Below are 21,830 nucleotides of genomic sequence, written 5' to 3'. Positions count from 1 at the left end.
GACTTAAAACCAATGTCATTTAGAAGTGGCTGAATGGTTTTTTCCAAGACCTCATAATTTTGTATTGTATTTATACACAGATTTAGCAACCACAGTATTACTGTCCTTCGTTGTGGTATTCGAACACAGTCCTGTGGACCACTTCTTCATTAAAATCATCTGTTTGAGTAAATCTAGTTCCTCACGGTGGATAGAAGATAGCATTCACGTCTACAGGCTCTGAAGAAGCTACAACATGGTTTTTTCCAAGACCTCATAATTTTGTATTGTATTTATACACAGATTTAGCAACCACAGTATTACTGTCCTTCGTTGTGGTATTCGAACACAGTCCTGTGGACCACTTCTTCATTAAAATCATCTGTTTGAGTAAATCTAGTTCCTCACGGTGGATAGAAGATAGCATTCACGTCTACAGGCTCTGAAGAAGCTACAACATCGCTAACACACTGCAATGCTCTTCCCTCATAAAAGTTTGTTGAAAAACTTTAAGACATTAGATATTATATATTCAGTTTCTTTTCTAATGTTGATTCAGTCCGAGTATATACCAAGATGATGTGGGCTAGCAACACAGAATGTTGCTCTTCAGTATCACTGAAAACTCTATGTAAAACAGAATGAGTTCACAGAACAAAGCAAAGACAAACACAGGGAAGTATCAAATTGCGACAACAAGCCAGTCAGTACTTGACACAGTAATACTGCAAGGCTGTAGGAGATGAGGGGTGACATGTAGAGAGAGACCTAGAGCAGCCTACTTTAATGACGACAGCTAAACAGCTTTATCACACACCCACCATTAATCTCAACATTTATGTTGATATTAACACTTTTGCCCTTTTCCTGACATGGATAACACCTGGAATTTGTCTCCATACTTAATATGTACCCACTATAGCACTGCGGAGTAAAACTACCTTCTGCTGTTAAATCAGTTTCTGACTGAATGAATAATATGACAGAATCAATCATAAGACACACAGTACTTTCTGAAGACTTCTCCTGATTCCTATAACATGTAAGCTGTTTAAACAATCCAAGTGTTCTTGATCAACTGGATGGGGAAATAGACATTATGGTGCTAGGATTTAAAAAAAAAAAAAAATTATTCACGACCGTAAAAGGTGCTTTCGTAATGGAAAAAGTTAACACTGGACTTCAAGTTAAACATAAAGTATACAGTGAACACACATGGGTGTTTCACAGTCCTCCTGGAATAACACTTTGGGCTTGGAATCAAGTCACTCAAAAACAATGATCAAAGATAATGAATGTTAGTGGAAATATGTCAAAATAAAATAGCAGATACACAGAAGTTTCATATATCACATCAAGTAATAGCACCCAGATAGTGTGTTATTAAAAAAGAACTGTATTTCTGAAATTTAGTCAGTTATTAGATTTCTCTACATACAAGGGCATAAGGGTATAGCACTGATGAAGTGCATTAAGTGTGTGAAGCACATGAGCATAGTGTAACTACTGAAATGGGTGGGGAAAATGAGGTATTGGTGTTATGGGTTAAGAGAAGGAATTTAATTGCCCACAAAAAGAAGAGCATAACTTAATCATAGCTAACACATCGTTCAAGAATCATGAGAGAAGGTTGTATAAATGGAAGAGGCCTGGAGATACTGGAAGGTTTCAGGTAGATCGACATGCTAAGACACAGATTTAGGAACCAGGTTTTAAATTGTAAGACATTTCCAGGGGCAGATATGGACTCTGACCACAATCTACTGGTTCTGAATTGTACATTAAAAGTGAAGAAACTGCAAAAAGGTGGGAATTTAAGGAAATGGGACCTGGATAAACTGACAGAACCAGAGGTTGTAGAGTGTTTCAGGGGGAGCATTAAGGAACGATTTACAGGAATGGAGGAAAGATATGCAATAGTTGAAGAATGGGTAGCTTCAAGGGATGAAATAGTGAAGGCAGCAGAGGATCAAGTAGGTAAAAAGACGAGGACTAGTAGAAATCCTTGGTTAACAGAAGAGATATTGAATGTAATTGATGAAAGGAGAAAATATAAAAATGCAGTAAATGAAGCAGGCAAAAAGGAATACAAAGTCTCCAAAATGAGGTCAACAGGGAGTGCAAAATGGTTAAGCAGGGATGGCTAGAAATATAAGGATGAAGAGGCATATCTCACTAACAGTAAGATACATACTGCCTACAGGAAAACTAAAGAGACCTTCGGAGAAAAGAGAACCACTTGTATGAATACAAAGAGCTCAGATGGACAAGACGGGAAAGCAGAAAGGTGGAAGGAGTATATAGAGGGTCTATACAAGGGCGATGTACTTGAGGACAATATTATGGAAATGGAAGAGGATGTAGATGAAGATGAAATGGGAGATATGATACTGCGTGAAGAGTTTGACAGAGCACTGAAAGACCTGAGTCAAATCAAGGCCCCGGGAGTAGACAACATTCCATTAGATCTACTGACAGCTTTGGGAGAGCCAGCCCTGACAAAACTTTACCATCTGGTGAGCGAGATGTATATATAATAATTCCAATCCCAAAGAAAGCACTTGTTGACAGATGTTAAAATTACCGAACTATCAATTTAATTAAGTCACGGCTACAAAATACTAACACGAATTCTTTACAGACAAATGTAAAAACTGGTAGAAGCTGATCTCGGGGAACATCTGTTTGGATTTTGTAGAAATGTTGGAACACGTGAGGCAATACTGACCCTAAGAACTTCTCACAGAAAAGAGATTAAGAAAAGGCAAACCTACATTTCTAGCATCTGTAGACTTAGAGAAAGCTTTTGACAATGCTGACTCGAATACTCTCTTTCAAATTCTGAAGGTGGCAGGGGTAAAATACAGGGAGCAAAAGGCTATTTACAATTTGTGCAGACACCAGATGGCAGTTATAAGAGTCGAGGGGCATGAAAGGGAAGCAGAGGTTGGGAAGTGAGTGAGAAAGGGTTCTAGCCTATCCCCGATGTCATTCAATCTGTATATTGAGCAAGCAGTGAAGGAAACAAAAGAAAAATTCGGAGTAGGAATTAAAATCCATGGAGAAGAAATAAAAACTTTCAGGTTCGCCGATGACTTTGTAATTCTGTCAGAGACAGCAAAGCACCTGGAAGAGCAGTTGAACAATATGGACAGTGTCTTGAAAGGAGGATATAAGATGATCAACAACTAAAGCAAAATGAGGATAATGGAATGCAGTCGAATTAAATCAAGTGATGCTGAGGGAATTAGTTTAGGAAATGAGACACTAAGTCGGAGGTGAGTTTTGCTATTTGAGGAAAAAAATAACCGAAATAATTTTTAAGACTTTCCCAGCAATTTGTTGTCATCTTGTAGAATCGGGTGTACTGCCAGTGGTCTGTGTCATCCCAACACGATATTTCAACCTCTTAACTTGGCGTCTTCATCAGGTGTTCCCTGAGACCGGTTGACGAGCTGACCTAGTCCCATATTTATGCCGGGGCGGTGTGGGGCTAGGTCAGCTCGTCAACCAGGCTCAAGGAACACCTGATGAAGACGCCAAGTTAAGATGTCGAAATATCGTGTTGGGAAGACACAGACCACCGGCAGCACACCCGATGACAAAATAACTGATGACGGTTGAAGTAGAGAGGATGTAAAATTTAGACTGGCAATGGCAAGGAAAGCTTTTCTGAAGAAGTCGTTTCTAAAAGTATTTGTATGGAGTGTAGCCATGTATGGAAGTGAAACATGGATGATAAATAGTGTGGACAAGAAAAGAATAGAAGCTTTCAAAATGTGGTGCTACAGAAGAATGCTGAAGATTAGATGGGTATATCACATAACTAATGAGAAGGTATTGAACAGAATTGAGGAGAAGAGAAATTTGTGGCTCAACTTGACTAGAAGAAGGGATCGGTTGGTAGGATATGTTCCGAGGCATCAAGAGATCACCAATTTAGTATTGGAGGGCAGCGTGGAGAGTAAAAATTGTAGAGGGAGACCTAGAGATGAATACACTAAGCAGATTCTGAAAAATGTAGGTTGTAGTGGGTACTGGGAGATGATGAAGTTTGCACAGGATAGAGTAGCATGGAAAGCTGCATCAAACCAGTCTCCACAACAACAATAGGGGGGAGAGGGGCAGCAGCCACTTCCACATTCACTTCCACATTTACTTCCACATACATAATCCACAAGCTACCATGTGGTGCACAGTGGAGGATACCTTTTACTATTACTACTAATTTCCATTCCTGTTCCATTCATAATCTGAGTGAGGGAAAAATGACTATCTATATGCCTCCATACAGGCCCTAATCTCTCTTATCTGTGTGGTCCTATTGCAAAATGTATGTTTGCAACAGTTGAATCATTCTGCAGTCAGCTTCGAATGTGTTTTAGAAATTTTCTCAATGATGTTGCTTTCCAGGCAACATGAAACCAACTATTTCTAGGTGACACTTTCCTTTACAATTCTCTTTACAATACTCTTTACAGTTCTCTTGCTAACACCACATGATTCTGGAGTCCATTCTTGTGTTTTTCAATATCAACAGTAGGAGACCTGCTTTTAAATTTACATTTGAAAAGTTATAAACGTGGTAAATAATCCGCCTCACCTGCTCGCAAAGCACTTCACGTTTATTACGATCAACTGACGTTTTTAAATTTTTTTTTATTTTTATTTTTTTATAGCACTTAAACATTTACAAGATACACACACATTCACAGCTATATTGCTGCAAGAAAAAAAGGAAACAAAGAAATTGATAGTTGAATTAATAACTCAGTTGTCACAAAGTGTGACAACAGTGTAGCATGTAGGTGTGATATTCTCGCTCTCAAGCTGTAACACTCTGCCAGTTGCTCAGGAAGGGAATGGATATTATTGGCCGCCTGTGGCTTGTAAAGGGGAATGCGCAGAACAGCTGAAAATTGGGCCTCCTTCTAACATGACATTAACAATAGCGTTCTATATGCAGTTTCCTTTATATATGAACCACACTTTACTAAAATTTTCTCAATAAATCAAAGTCAAACATTGGTCTTCCCTACTACCATGCTTAAGTGCTTAGTCCACTTCATATCACTTTGCAATATTAATGGCTAGATACTTAATTACCATGACTGTGTCCAGCAGGATGCTACTTATGTTGTATTCAAACATTACTGTGGTTGTTTTTCCTACTCATCTACATTAACTCACATTTTTATACTTTCAGAGCAAGCTGCCATTAATTGCACCAACTATTAATTTTGTCTAAGTGATGATCTATCCTTCTGCAGTCACCTCTTACACCACAGCATCAGATTGCTCCTCACACTATCTGTCAGATTGTTTATGTATCTGCAGAATAAGAGGGGTCACATTACACTTCCCTGGAGCACTCCTAACAATACTCTTGTCTCTGAGGAACTTTCAGCAAAGGACAACGTACTTGGTTCTATTACCAAAGAAGTCTTCAAGCTAACCACATATCTTAGAATGCATTCCATATGCTCATAGCTTTGTTAACAGTCTGTAATGGGCCACGTATTCAACAATTTCGGGAAGACTAGGAATGTGGAATCTGTCTACTGCCCTTCATACATGGTTTGCAGGATATCATGTTTGTGCAAGTAATGCCTTCTTTGTGATTCACAAATAAAAAACAGGAGTAAGAATAAATGTTATGGATTATCATGAACTTGTGATGATACAACAAACAAGGCCTTGCAGTTACATCAATCCAGCTCACTTGCAAATTCAAACCACTACAAATTTATTTGGAATAATTTTCAGAGCCTACACTTGGCAACAGCAAACACCTGAATATCAACAAGGTGTCATAACAATCCTGAATATCGAATACAGTAAAACAGTAATGGAATGTAGTCAAATCAGGTGTACTGCAGAAATAAAGTTAGAACATGGGATACTAAAAGTAGATAATGAGTTTTGCTATTAGGGCAGCAAAATTACTGACTACAGCTGAAGCAGAAAGGATATACAGTGCAGAATGGCTATTGTAAAGGGACATCCTCCTCTAGCATTAATTTTCCACAACAGTAGTTGTCGACACCCAGTGTTATTTTTTGAATATTATCTTAGTTGCTTTTCTGAAAACAGTAAAATAATTTTATACACAGTATGTTATATTTAAAGCTGAAATTTGTGAAAAGGAATTACTTTATAAAATATTTTAGTTTTGATATTATGCTTGATGACTACTAGTTCTGATGGACAGTTAAAATTATTATTATTATTATTGTTGTTGTTGTTGTTATTTTGAGAAACATTTGAGATTACAAATTATTTGCAGACATAAAATTTCTATTGTTATTTACACAATCCTGTACTGTTTACTATGTTTATTTCTGGATTGATTTATGAAATAATAATCGAAATTTATAATTTAACAAAAACTAGTAGAATGTCATTTGTTAAGAAAAATTGTAAACCCTTTGGAATATTGTTATTTCTACAAGGTATGAGAGTTGTAAGCTTGCCTCTGATGTGATCGGACATATTTTTGTGTAATAGGTGCGAACAATGTAATTTCGGCTTTGTTAATATGAAAAATCAAAATATTGTATGATATACAAAACTGTGAGAAAATCAGTGGAAAATATATTTATGTAAAAAATTCTGCAACAACAATCATACAATTTATTTAGTTCAAACCAACCATGAGGACCTGATGTTAGATTTTCAGATTCAGTAACTAGACCCCCAGATAAGAACTGGAGCCATCTCAACATGACAAGCTAAGTAATCTTGAAAGTTTATCATAATCTTCGCTCCTCTCAAATCTTCATATAAGACAATGCTTATTAATCCTTGGACTGGTCATTGTTTAATGTGGACAATAAATGGAAAAAGGAAGGAGGGGGGGGGGGGGGGGGGGGAATTACACTATATAAGAAAAGCAGTTCAGAAAGGGAATATAATCTTCTGAAATGTAGTGCTAACAGAAGAATGCTAAAGATCAAATGGGTAGATAGGGTACCTATGGAAGAGGTACTGAATCTAATTGGTGAAGAAAGGAATTTATGCTACAACTTGAGTAAAATAAGAATGTAAGTTGTTAGGACACATCCTAAAACATCAAGGTATCATCAATTTGGGAGAGGAGGAAAGGATGGGAGGGGTGGGGGTAAAAGTTGTAGAGGTCGAGAAGACCTGACTACGGTAAGCAGTTTCAAATGGGTGTAAGTTGCAGCAGTAATGCAGAGATGAGGGGGCTTGCACAAGATAGACTAGCATAAAGGGCTGCTTTATACCAGTCTTTAGAGTTAACTTGTTCGCTGTCTTGAAGCAATGTGGTTGAATATGTAGCTGTCAATCTGTAGATAACCTGAGAAGATTTTCCATCAGTGAAATTTGTGGAGCAGGCCTACATTCTCACATGCTGAGTTGTGTTGTCTAAGAAATATTTAATACATTCACAATGCTAGTTTGATGTTCTGTAAGCAAATTTTCTTTTCAGTAGTACACAGGTGGAACTGAGATACGTGTTTCTGGAAATCAAGAACATAGTATCGCAATACCAGTCTGTGTATAACTATGTAGTTCAACAACAGACTGTCAAAAGTTAGCTTTCGGCCAACTAGACCTCTCTCTCTCTCTCTCTCTCTCTCTCTCTCTCTTTCTCTCTCTCTCTCTCTCTCTCTCTCTCTCTCTCTCTCTCTCTCTCTCTGTGTGTGTGTGTGTGTGTGTGTGTGTGTGTGTGTGTGTGTTCTATTTTTGATAAAAGCTTTGTTATCTGAAAGCTAAATTTTCGATAGTCTTTTTTGTTGTGCCTTTCTGCAGCATCTCTGCTATATCATATACTGTTACATTCCATTCTGGATTTTCCATTATTTAGTTTAAGTATGTAGTTCTCAATTTGTCAAGGTTTCAAAACTAATTGCTGATCATGTAAAGACAAGATATGCAATTGACTATGCATGGTTTAAATGAAGCTAAACATTACTGTTCCTCTGAATACTTTTTAATTATGTATAAAATGTTCTTCCTTAATTTATTCTTATTACAACAAAGTAAAAGTGTTGGATCACTACAGAATTTTACAGAATGATTCCTTCGTTTTCTTAGAAGTCTCAAAGTATGACAACACTCCTCACATCAAAACACATCATGCATTGGCAAGAACCTAACATTTCTCAGAAAATCAAATGCATTGATATAAAAACACCAGGGTGTGTATCTATATGACACATCTGCGTGACACAAATCAATAAACTTACTTGAAAAGCTTTGGCATTGCACAGTGGTGCCAAAGTGGTCAAGTAATGTGGGAAGTATTGTATGCCATTATAACTGATAATCACAGGTCTGTGAACATCCAAAATCTATTTCTGAAGAATGAAGCAGACAAACACACAATTTTGCAACTTAATTTGGGAGTACTACCCCTATTTACAACACAGTTCTATGAGTCAACTATAAATTAAATTCAAAGCACTTTGCATGCAATTTTCAATAATCATGCAAAAACACACACACACACACACACACACACACACACACACACACACACACACACACAGTGTAAATAACACTATTTACAAACCAAAACTGTAATTAATTGTAGATTACATACAACATTCTAAGAGCAATTACACATACCACATAATCATTATGCATCCTACACAATTCTTATACATGCATATTTTGCATTTCGTTCATTATGTAGGTACAGAGGTTACTCTTAAATGAAATTTCTCGTATTTTATTACAAAACACAATTAATCCCATAGTGCAGCTGTCCATTGCAATGGACAACTGTTAATCACACTTCTCTGGCATTTTTAATTAGTCCTAACGCTGCAAATGCACACAGTCCACGCCAGTTGATGCTTCCAACTGGCACTGTGCCCTGTGTGCCTTTGCAGCATTAGGACTAATTAAAAATGAAAAAGATGTGACTGTGACCCAATCTGACAACTTTATATGAGCCCATCTCTTAAAAGTTTCCACAATGCAATTTTGTGATGATTCAATTCTTGCATATGATGATTTTGTGCTTCACTGGAATTGGTTCAGAAATTTAATGCTGGATCAACTGGTTATCAGTTATCAAATACTGCATATTTTGTGAAATCTAATGTTTGCAACATAAATGTTTGCTGTACATATAGTACAAATGAAAGAAAGGCTATTTCCCAAGTCAAGAAAAGACATTGCAAAGAATAACAATTTCAAATATGATGAGCAATAATTGTTTCAGGAAAGGTTTATATATAACAGGCCACTATTTGAAGAATTCAGTAACTGAATTTGCAGGTCACCCAGTAGTTAGTGCACCTTGGCATAAGACCTTACATCATCAACAGCCAAGTAGACCCAGTAAAGCCAAAAGACATTCAACCAACACCACATAATCACAATTCCACATCAATACTCATGTTAGTTATTTACATACTCTGTTAGTTGCAGCTACAGAACTCCACCTTATGAAGCTATCCACACAAAAAACATTAATAAATACAAAAGAGGGAAATGTGTCAACAAGTGACAAAGCAATAAGCACGAGAACTGTGCAAGAGGACTTACCGTATGGTGGGATAGGGGGTAGAACGGCGACAGCGTGCGGGAATGGGGGCCGAGGCCGGAGCTTGCTAGTGGTAGTAGGGGAGTAGGCTACTGCAAAGACAGACAGATGACAGACAGGTGGTAGGTGGGCAGGCCCATGCTGCATAGCCAAGCAGATCACTGTCTACACCCACAACTTGTTCATTGCCACATTTCAGTTAAGGCCCCATGAAAAGAAATCCAGTAGGTACAGAGGCATATCAGAATAGCTCTATTTATGACAACAAAAACGGTAAGCATAAAAAAAATTATTTTGTCTCACTACCTTCCTTACATTTTTATACTAACAGAACAGTTTAACTGAGATGCTGAGTCAGTTAAACACAGATAACAACAACTGAAACATAAAATTTTACTCTAAACTCAACTTCATATCTTTAGCTCATGACAGTACACACGTACCAAGGTCTCTCTCAGTAGAATCTGAAAGTCACAATCTTCAGAAATTATTGATTACAATACTTCCCTGAAGCTCATTGACATTATCGTGTTTCAATGTTGATGCAGTTACTGTTCAACTAGAAAATAAAACAGGGTCAAGGTTAAAGGGAAGCTCAGTAGCATGTGATGAGAGGCAGAATTATGCTGTTGAAGAAAAATTTGAGTTAGTGTCTTGACAATGAAAAGGTCACTAGTGATAGAGCACATAAAAGTTTTGGGTTGGGGACATTATTGGTTGTGTCCTTTTCAAAGGAACCATACTGTTATTTACCTCCTAAAACACTTCAATCTGTTTCTCCCCCCTCTATATAACACTCTCATTTTAAACCATTTCATATTGTCTTATAACACTTATTGGTGAATTCTATTCCTGCAACAAACTTCAAATGAAGATATAAAAGGAAAACAAAGGCCAAAGCACATAAATTTTACACTGCCCTTCAAAATTTGGGGCATGAAACAACTGTTTACTTTCATTTTAAGGTATGCAGTAGTTTTCTCTCTTAACTTATCCATTTAAATGCACGGCAATGAAATGGGTCAATGGAAAAGTGAGGCAGACTTACGCCACTACACGTAAATTTCACAGATCATGCTTGTACTCGTGACAAAAAGAATATCTATGATGTGGGCTTGGTAGAGGGTGGAATTATCCATTCTGGTTGTAATTTTTGAATAGAAATAAGTTTTAAGTGAAATTTGTAATACATCCAGGCAGATACCAAGAGTGAGCGTCCTTCTTCTCTCTCAAGTGATTTTATGACAAACAGACAATTATTGTGACAGCTAGTTGGCTATGACACAACTAGGGAATTGCATGAAACAACTTACAGCTTTGAAGCAACATACTTTTAAAAACTTATGCATTAAATTCTTTATTGGTTGCAATACACATTCATCGTAAGGCAGTAATGAACTTAAGTAGAAAAACCATTCCATTTTGAAAGAATCTGTGATAAATATTTAAAAAACACAGCTGTGTTTCAGTACGGTTGCAGTTTTATTTCACAGAAAGTAAACTGCAAAAAATCAGTCATACTATGGTCAACAATGGGTTTACTGATGGGTAAATCCAAGATTAATTTTTAGAAGCAATTCTTCAGCAAATGTTGTATTTACTTCATGGTATCTAGCTGGTCCTTAAGGGTGGGGCAGTTATCAGATTCTGTTCAATGGTTATGGATGATTCAACAGTGCAGCTAGCCTAAGATGATCCATAAACTTCTCCAGAATCTTTAACTGTCTCCGACACAGATCAACACATGCCAACATTTAGGGATCACTTCAGTGAAACAACAATCTACGACATCACAAGAAAGAAGTTTGCAAATATCTATAAGGAGGCTCACATATCACCCTATAAACTAATTCCATCATTAACATCCCAGTATCCTGACATTTCATTTCAGACAGCACTAATTCAATCATTAACATCTCAGTATCCTGACATTTCAGACAGCACATCAGACTCCATATTTCCTTGATAGTTTAGGATATATGATTCCTTAGAAAAATAGCACAGATACACAACAATCCAGATGATTAAAGATCCAAAGTCTACATTTACTTTCAAATCATCAGTTTATCCTGAACCATTACACTAAATATTTGAGAAATGGCACATTATTAACCAACTGGATTTCTTCTCTTTATTGACTAAATGAACTACACAAAATTACTAAGGACTTCTCTATCTAGAAACTGAAGCAGTAAATTTTTCTTGATAACAGAATTAAGTGTAGGAAAACAAAGACACAACAAACATGTTGCAACACACATATAACATATATCATGCTTCATTTACATTAAACTACTTTTCCCCATGAAGTAAGACAGAAGAAACTAAATAAAAACAACATTACAACAATACTATCAAGACATCACAAGAAGCAGGAAGTAAACACAGCTATAAAAATATTTTCTCTGTATATTATAATTTTTTCTACAGTTATGTGATGATAAAATACTCATGTAAGAAACAAAACTCTTGATAACTCCTAAATGTCTCAATAACTTCTGGTGTCAATACTGACAGACTCTTCTAAATTATATTAAACAGAAAAAAGTTTCCCCTCGTGCAGCAGCAATCTACTAGGTCATGACTTTCAGCAAACTGTTCATGTAGTCCCATTCTTCAACTCTTATTAAAGTTGAGGCAGTAAAAATAATTCACCTGAAAATCAGTAGTTCTAAAAGGAATGAAGAACAGATTAAGGTTTATCATCCTGCCAGTTAGATATCTGAGACAGAGCAGAAGTTAATATTCAACAAGGAAGGGTAAGGAAATTGGTCAGGTCCTTTTCCAAGGGTTTTCTAAGGACATCTAAATGGCCAGCCAAGGATTTCAACACTCCTCTGCCCGAATGTGATACGGATATCTTAACCACTCTGGCACCTAACTCAGTCATTGGGGTTCCAGTATTACAGAATATTCACAAAGCACAATGTTACAGGTCTTCAGCATATGATTATAATCCTACTGCATGAGGAGAATGACTATTCCCAAGTCCAGGCAAGAGGAGAAATAAACAAAAAGGATGGAGATTAAGTTTTGATATCTGGATCAATGCACCTGTTAAAAGAAATGAAAAGATTATCATCACGTAACTGAATCTTTTTCCACCTTCCTCGAAGTTAACCTCATGTGACTGGTGACAACTCCACTCCTCAGTACATTTCAAAGCCAACTACAAATAGTAGTGTGCTCTGGCAATTCCTATCCTTTCCATTGGTAAAAAGATCTAACCCTTCACAAACAAGAAAACTGCAGTGAATATACACAAATACAAACCCAAACTCATCATTCTGTTTATTTCTCACTATTATCCTAGAAGAATGGTACACAACTAGATTTATCACTCCAACTCATATATAATGACTACACTAAATAAGGAATGGACTAAGAATTCCCCAGATGGGAATCTGCTCTACAAAATATGCTTGATTCCTGCCATTTAACTGCCTTCATTTTCACTACTTGGTCTCACTATTGTCTACCTTCCTTGCAAGCCTGTCTGCCTCTTCCCTGCTATCATTCTGCATAATATTTTTCTCTATAATATTTATTTTTAATTTCTTTTTGTAACCCCCCCCCCCCCCCCTTTCCCCTTTCCACCCATTTGACTGTTTTTCTCCTTCCTTCCTTCTCTCTTTCACTGTTTGTGTTATTTTGGTATTAATTAAATTGTGTTTATGATCTGCTGTGTTCATAGCTCTGCACTAATGAGTGCCTCTTGCCCCAAGTTTAACTTCCAAGTTCCCAAATCTTATTTGTGGCTAAATTTTCCAATGCTGATTTCTCTCTTCTCCTCTTTTGTTTTCATACAGGATCCTGACTGCCTTTAATTACTTGGTAATTAATGGGAACATTTTGTTATCTTTTTTCTCATCAGATGAAATCTCCTCCCACCCTCCCTCCTGCTTCTGATAGCTAGTGTTTATATGTATTTCAAATTATCCCTGACTCTACTTCTTGTTGGAGAAGGAAATATTTTCTCTGTATATGACTGCAGGTTTTTCTACACTTACATAACACACTGTGGAAGTCCTTGACTTACTTTGAACTCCTGATTACTCTTAAAATCCATAGGTACAATTGCCATAAACAAAGCAGCTTACAAACAGAAGTATTTTTTTTTTTTCAGACAAAAAATATCATGATGAGAAATAGAAGAAAGTAAGAGTAGTATGTACAGCAACTCGAGGAGATGAATGAATACTTTAAAAGTTACTAAACAGCAACGGAAACATGGATGAAGAAAATGAGAACCCTCATGATGTCGAGATGGATCTAACCTGGACAGAAGTAGAGAAAGTGATGAACACCATATAAAAGAGGAATTGCTCGATAAGCAAACAAATATATGCCACAACTTGAAATTAATGCTTCAAGTGAAATCCTTCTCCTGTCTCATGACATGTGCCTTACACCAAGAATCAAGAAAATGTTATGTGTTTAAAATGTTCTGAAAAACATTTTGAACACCACCTAAAAAAAGGTTATTAATCCATCCATTTGATGCTAAATGCATGAGCAACATCACTGACAACAAAAAGATCAGAACACTTTTGGTGGCTTGCAGATCTCTGGGTCTGTGTCATAGTGAGGTGGAGGCACAGAATGTGGACAACAGGTGTGTGTGTGTGTGTGTGTGTGTGTGTGTGTGTGTGTGTGTGTGTGTGTGTGTGTTTTTAGAGAGAGAGAGAGAGAGAGAGAGAGAGAGAGAGAGAGAGAGAGAGAGAGAGAGAGAGAGAGAGAGAGGGGCGGGGGGGGGGGGGGGGGGGTTGAAGCATTTACTGTGTTCAAGATGATTTCATCCCATTTCTTTACATAATTTTTGCAATCTCTGACCCTGCTTGGAGTACCTGAGACACTATTAACCTAAAATATATATATTCAATAACTAATGTAAGAATACAAATACAGATTATCTAGAATAAAAAAATATATAGCATTCCCATGCATAAGCAATGCACATGTTTGCCAATACAGTGAATTGAATTTCATTCATGGTTGCCTGTGCTAAATGCCATAAAACCCAGTCTCACGGCCTACTGACAATGAAAGTCTACTGCAGAATTCTTCATCAGAAATGGCTTCCAGCAACTTTAGTTGCCTATGCATGCTACCGCACGAGGGAAACCGAAGACCCACATTTCCAGGCACTCATTTATGGTGTTATCAAGAGTCAGTCTGTTATATGCCCAGAGCCCCTTACCCTGCTGCATTGCCGAATGTCGCCGGACCTGGGAGGGAGGGGAAGAGCTTCCTCCTACCTCCACAGAACTGTTGGAGAAGGAGTCCATCTGCGTGGAGTGACCAGAGTCGCTTGATGTCACTGAACCTAACACAACATCAGGCCCATATCAGATCGGGTTCAAATTGCCAATTTATTTTCCATTTAATAACAAAAATATTTATGTGTAGTGTATGTGTGTTTCTTTTTGTAAATTACAAGAGGATGTGGAGTGATGTCTATTAAAAAAATATTAACGAATATTTATACATCAAAATGAAAATTTACTGTAAAATTACAAGGAGACAAAATGGCTGACCTGTACGACCAGCACTACCTTCAGGAGGCAACATTTAAGCACTACTGATAGAAACATTAAAAGCAGAAAAAAATCTATTCCTACTGTCAGGGGGAGGGGGGGGGGGGGAATGGGCATAGGACTCAAAAAGTTGGGTAGTACGGGTAGACCACGCAAACCCAAGGATGAGAGGGAACCACGTGAGAGGAGGAGGAGGAGGAGGAGGAGGAGGAGGAGGAGGAGGAGAGAACAATGAACAGGGTAGAATCAGAGGAAGGAGTAGATCAAAGATTGTTAAGCAATGTGTCAACTCCAGTCCAGAGGTGATACGAGGACAAAGTGAAAGTAACGATGAATTGAGAGGAAATAAATGACAAGTGGAATGAATAGACCAATTATTAACTAAGAGGAAAGTAGATAAGGAGATGGGAAAAAATTATCATCCTCTCTTCAAGTCTAACTCTACCCCCTCTCCTTTTTCTGTTTTCCCCAATTCATTTCAGATTTTCTTTTTCTTCTTATTTGCACTACTCATCCCACTACTCATTTTTATTCTGTTCAATCCTTTCTTACTTGTCACTCTGCTCCTCTATCATCTCTGGACTGAAGCTAGCTTAGTGATTACCAATATATTGTCTTTGGTCTTTCTTTCTCACATATCTACCCTTTCATCTTTGACTCTCTTCATTCTCACAATAGGTGGACACCCCTTATTCTGGGTTATAAGTGATGTGGCCCTCCTACCTCTGATGGAGAAACTAACAGTGCTAAAAGATAGAAACAGATATTTCCTAGTTTTCATTATGACTATCAGCAACACTGACAGTTTACCATCTGAAGGTACAAACTGGACACCCATACTGTCCTAATATTAACTGATTTGCAAAACAAAAGTTTTAATTGATACTTCAATTTGCTACATTCATTTAACTTCCTATTACTTGCGTTTAATGTGCATCATCTGAAACAATGAATTTGCCAGCTCAGTTTACCAAATCACATTTTGAGATTTCTCTTTACCATGGTCTCCTGCTATGAAAATGTGCTTCCATGTATTGATATGCAAGACCTTGTTTGTGTGAAATTTTGTATTGGTTCCTGTTCAAGTATGGGCATGTGCAAAACTACTGAAATACCAATAATGTGCTATACACTGCTTCAGTATTCTCTCTAGCAATCATTGTAATTTATGATTACTCCATCTGCCTATGGAATTCATTTCATAATGAATTTTGAAGAAAATCGGTTGTGTAATTAGGACAGAGCATAAGAATTTGAACTGTACGCCATGTAATTTGTATATATCCCAACATTTATGATGTATGTATACACAAAAATAATCACAACAAAATTTCACTGCAAAAATTTGGAAAAAACACATAAAACATCAACTACATAAAAGGTATGTACAAAATATTATTGATGTTTCTGGTAACCAACAGCATCTTTGTGAGAAATAAAATTAACTTACTCATGGTACTGTGGGAACTGGATGCTGTACACAATAGGTGTTATCTGCCTTGTGCTATTACTACTCATTCTACTGGGTAAAGATGTGTTGTGGCACATAAAAATAAAATTAAAAAAAAAATAATAATATTAAAAAAGCTTGCAAGAGTGGCTGCCGTTTTACATTGAGAATGTAAATGTTAAGTTTTTGCTGTAGCAATTAAATAACCCATATGACTACAATAACTTTTGTATCCAAATGTTACATCCATTCATGCTCTTTCTCAGATCTTTGTCAGTTGTTATTTCTCTTTACGAATGCAAGGACCATTTAGTAACTACTACTGCGCGTTGTGCAGGATTATTCACATATTATGTTTTGCAATATTTTATAACAAGTAAATAACTACTTGTAACCCCCCACCCACTCAGCCAACACACACACACACACACACACACACACACACACACACAAGCTACAACTACGAATGGTGGCCTTTGTGTGTGTACCAAATGAGATCTTATTTCACAGTTCAAGAGTGACAGAGAAATTAATTTCAGTGTCACTTCATTATTCTCAACATGAGAGATTCCTCTCGTACATTGTGAAGTATCTTAAAAATTACAAAGTTGGTAATACAATCCAGTGAGGTAACTGCAATAAACACTAACAAATACAAACCCCATAAATTTTCACTATTTTTGTATTACTGTAAAAAAAGTAGTAAGATAATGCCACTTTACACATAACAACAATGTTTTTCTCAACAGTGCTGCACCACGATTTTTACTAATGTGTGTATATGTGGAGGTGAGGGTGGGGGGGAGGAACTGTCCGATTTCCTCAAAACTCTGCAATGGCACTAATACACTAACATCTGATTGTCTGAAGCCAGAGAGAGAGAGAGAGAGAGAGAGAGAGAGAAGGGGGGGGGGGGGGGGAGGTGGAGAGGGAGAGGATATCTGGGTAAGGGACCTAGGAAGCATCTCATTGTTAATCAGCCAGCCATCAACCAATGAAGATAAGGCAAATGCCCCCAATAACATGTCAAAAACTGGCTGCTTAACTCTTAAAAATTACAAAAACCAATACCTCAGCACAAAAACATGATAATGAAACTGAATAATCAGCATGACAACAGTGTGCTGTGGGGAGGGTAAGTACAAACAATAATTACTATATTAAAAACGTGGGATATAGGACACAGCAATGCATAGACTTATTATTCGAGTATACTGACTAACCCAAGTCGAAATGAATTATTAAAAGGTTTCAGATGGAAATTAATTATATTCAGCTTTCCCAACTCAGCATCCCTGACTTAGAAAGACTGAGCGAGTTCTACAAATTACCCACACAGATCAAGAAACAAATGTAAGACCTGTCAAGTCAGCGAAATGCATCACTCCACAGATGAGAAGACTACAGCATTGCATTCTCCCAGTCTAAAAATATGATTACCACCTAAACTTTACAGTTGGCAATAATGTTTATATTCACAGTCATCACCAAGCACTGTCACACAAAAATAAACAACAAATTTCTAACATTACTGAGATTACATGGTCTCTGAACCAGATGAACCTCCAGAACTGTGAACACTGGAAATGCTAGAATTATCCTCCACCAATTTTGTAAAAAGGAAAATGGATAGCGCAGTTGTATGAACAAATTTCAGTCAACTCTTTGCCACACTCCTCAGTCTTACTTAATGTTCCGAACAATGATTTTTGAGATAACTGTGTCATATCATACAGTTCCCAATGTAAGACTTAAATCTTTCACTGAGCGCTTTAGTGGAAACTACAACTACGTAACCACTAGTGAATCATATAAAATAAACAAGTTGAATGAAGCTTTTTTACATGCCACTTAATAATCTAGCACGATTGGTAGAAATGATTATTGTTACTGATTATTGTTCTGTAAATCTCACGGTAAAGTCAATAATGGAAAAGAATTTTCCTCATTTTGGTTGGGACTGAGCAAATATTTGCCATTCCAGACCCCAGAAAGAATTTTGCATTTGACTGAAAAAGCAATGTAGGGAAACAATGTAACACCCTAAGTAACGAGGCTTCAACTATGTTTCTACATAATATCAACACTGCCTCCCTCTATTAAAATGTTTATCTAGCAGATAACTATGATTGTGTATGTTCCATTGGAAATTTCATCTTCTTCATTTCCTTCAATCACTGGTGGAAGTATACTGTCAGTAAAAGGTCTCATAACAATTAGAGTTCATCAATGTTCTAAATAAGCAACTGCTGACATATTATGGTATATAAATCTCAGAATGAACCGCAGAAAGCCTGTCTACACAATAAATTAGAATGGTCCAGTTGTAGTGCCTGTACAACCTGTTCCGCTGAGACGATGTAGCCGTGCAGCTTCGTGTGTGTGTGTGTGTGTGTGTGTGTGTGTGTGTGTGTGTGTGTGTGTGTGTGCACAATTAAGGCATCAACCACACAGTAAGTTGTTACCCTTACACTATGTCCCTTATAGTAGTGAGTAGGTATCAACTACTTATGAGCACCAGCAAAGCAACATTTAAGGAGAGTACAAAACAAAATTTACTGGGTCAAGATAAATGGCAATTACAGAGGAAGGAGAGAAGCAGCTGTATGACAATGAAGAGCTCCAAAGGCAAAACAATACTAAGCAAAGAAAGAAGGCTCAAAGATGGAAGAAGGTTCATATAGGAGGAACAAACTTGAGGACAATATTATAGAAGGAAGATATGACACTGCAAGAAGAACTTGACAGAGCACTGAAAGATCTCCTCAGTGGAAACAAGGCCTCTGGAGTAAATAACATAATGTCAAAAATATTGAGATCCTTGGGAGAGCCACCAATGACAAAACTATTCCACCTGGTGTGCAAGATAAATGACGCAGGCATAATTCCTTCTCAATTCAACAAGGATGAAATAATTCCATTCCAAACAAGGCAGGTGCTCACACGTTTGACTACTTTCAAACCATCAGTTTAATAAGACACGTTTGTAAAATACTGACACAAATTATTTACAGAAGAATGGAAGAAAAGGTAGAAACAGAAATCAGACAAGATCAGTTTCAATTCCTGAGAAATGCAGGGAAACTCTAGGCAATACTGACCCTGTGTCTTATATGAGAACACACTGGATGGTTATAATTAAAGTGCAGCTACTCTCACAGGTGCAGTATTGTATGGCAGAGGAGCTAGGTAGATATGGTAAGGCATTAATGCGTAATGATTTACACTACAAAAATAAATAAATATATAAAAATATACATTTCAATTTCAATTTTGGCCACCAGCTGCAAATCTGGCACTGTGAATGCAAGGAAGAGATATAGAAAAGTCTCCATATAAAATGGATTAGGAATGGAACTTGGACAGAAAAGGTAAAAAAGTGAGAATGGCATAATGTTGATTTTATTTTTAACCATCTCACTTTAAAACACTGCTTTCCACACAGTTGCGCTCTTCCAAAGCAGGAATCACTTGCTGTACAAGGACGTCTCGACAACACGCAGCTGTCACAGTATATTTGGCAGGCCCTCTTCAAAGAATAATGGACCAACAATAAAGGTGGTTGTGAATCTACACCACACAGTTACCACGGCAAGTGCAGTAACTCTTCATGCAGTGCACAAGACATAGTTTAACAGTACCCTGAATTCGACCATTTTTTCTCTTCACTGCATCCTTTAGAGTAAAATGTGCCTGGTCTCTCCACAGAATATTGCCTGGCCACACCATCAGCTACAATTCGTGCCAGAAACCGAAGAGCAAATACATAATGTTGATAAGGTTTCACTTGATGCACTGCCTGCATCTTGTACGGGTACCAGTGTAATACTTTCTATACTGCCGTCTGTGGGATGAACAATTCTCGTGACACTGCACGAGCTCTAGCATTACCTGAGCCATGTGCTGTGTGGCCAGTTGCAGCAACAGCAATCTTGTCAGTAACTTCCACTGCCACAGGATGCCTTCCTCTTCCAGGTACCACATCAAGCTCACCCGCATTTTAAAATTTCATCATCTTCATCATCATCATCATCATCTTTAAACTATTTAATGCCATCAGGCCTCTCCTCAGACCTTTAAGTCAGCTATACTATCTCAACGCAGTCAAATGACAGTGTAGATGTCATTCCATAATAGAACTAGTGTACACTATTAGATTTGCACAACATGGATACAATTGAGACTGATGTTTTCCAGTGTAGATTGGTTCTGTATTAACACATTAGTATCTCAACCAAGTTTTGGCGCAATACAATAATTACAGCCACACTGGACCTCAGTGAATATCTGCACTTTAATTATAACTATCTGGTAGGTTGAAGAACGACAAAGGCACATTTGTACCATTTGTGGATTTTGAGAAAGGAAGGACAATATTGGCTGGACTGTACACTTTGAAATTGTGAATTCAGCAGGGATAAAATACAGAGAGCAAAAAGTTATTTACAACTTGTGCATGATCCAAACTACAGTTATGACTCAGAAGACATAGAAGAGAAGTAGTGTTTGAGAAGGGAGTAGACAGGATTGCAGCCTACCCCACATGTTAATCAATCTGTACAATGTGCAAGCAGTACAGGAAACCAATGAGAAATTTAGAAAGGAAATTAAAGTTCAAAGGGAAGAAATAAAAACTTTGAGGTTTAATTCAGTGAAGAGATGGCAGAGGACTTGGCAGAGCAGCTGAAGAGAAAGAATAGTGTCTTGAAAAAGAGATTATATGATGATCATCATCAAAAGTAAATAAGGGTAAAGGAATGTAGCTGAACTAGATAGGATGAATTGTATGGCGTAGCAGTAATTTTGTTTACTGGCTAGTGCATAAGACTTACGATGGAAATTGAGGGGATGACACTGCTGGCCCCATTACCATTACGAACCGATCCCTACTGGGCTCAGCTCCAGCAGTTGTAGCCAGTGTGATAGCTTGTAGCTCCCATCACTGTCATGAGATGTCACTGCAAATGCCAATCAAATTTGAAACAGATAACATTTGTTCCTCCAGAGAACCTGCCAACTCCATCCAGCACCAGTACAGTGTATGAAAAGCCCTACAGTAGTTACTGAGACTGGTGTACACATACAGGAAGAAAAAGGCTATAAGGGACTGTAAACTACAGTATATGTGGAAGAAGGATATATTTATAGGTGTATAGGTTCTGGTAATAATAACTGTGTGTGGCCCAATGGCCTGGAACAATTGTTTCAATTGGACATCACTTTCACAACTTGCATTACCGCTTTTATGCAACTGGGGAAAGGGGACTACATTTTAATGTGGAATCCAAAAAAAAACATTCTGTTTCTGGCACTAAATGCTTGGTGAAAAGAGAGAAAAGTAAGT

General features: G+C 37.4%; 1 protein-coding gene across 8 annotated transcripts in view; it reads right to left on the bottom strand.

Annotated features, from left to right (window-relative positions):
• LOC126281256 (rap guanine nucleotide exchange factor 2) overlaps positions 1–21,830 on the bottom strand; it is a 382,130-nt gene that overhangs the window by 13,039 nt on the left and 347,261 nt on the right. For 6 of the 8 annotated variants that reach the window (XM_049980060.1, XM_049980078.1, XM_049980068.1 and 3 more), the window contains 2 exons: positions 14,700–14,825; positions 9,502–9,591 (listed from right to left, as the gene is read on the bottom strand). The exons of 1 other annotated variant lie outside the window; for it this stretch is intronic. In XM_049980060.1, coding sequence (XP_049836017.1) covers positions 9,502–9,591; positions 14,700–14,825 — 216 coding nt within the window. The remainder of the gene's footprint in view (positions 1–9,501; positions 9,592–14,699; positions 14,826–21,830) is intronic. One more of the 8 variants, XM_049980102.1, reaches the window with a different exon arrangement.

This window comes from Schistocerca gregaria, chromosome 1 (assembly GCF_023897955.1).
Source record: "Schistocerca gregaria isolate iqSchGreg1 chromosome 1, iqSchGreg1.2, whole genome shotgun sequence".
Classification (NCBI taxonomy): Eukaryota; Metazoa; Arthropoda; class Insecta; order Orthoptera; family Acrididae; genus Schistocerca; species Schistocerca gregaria.
This window is presented reverse-complemented; position numbering and strand designations above follow the sequence as displayed.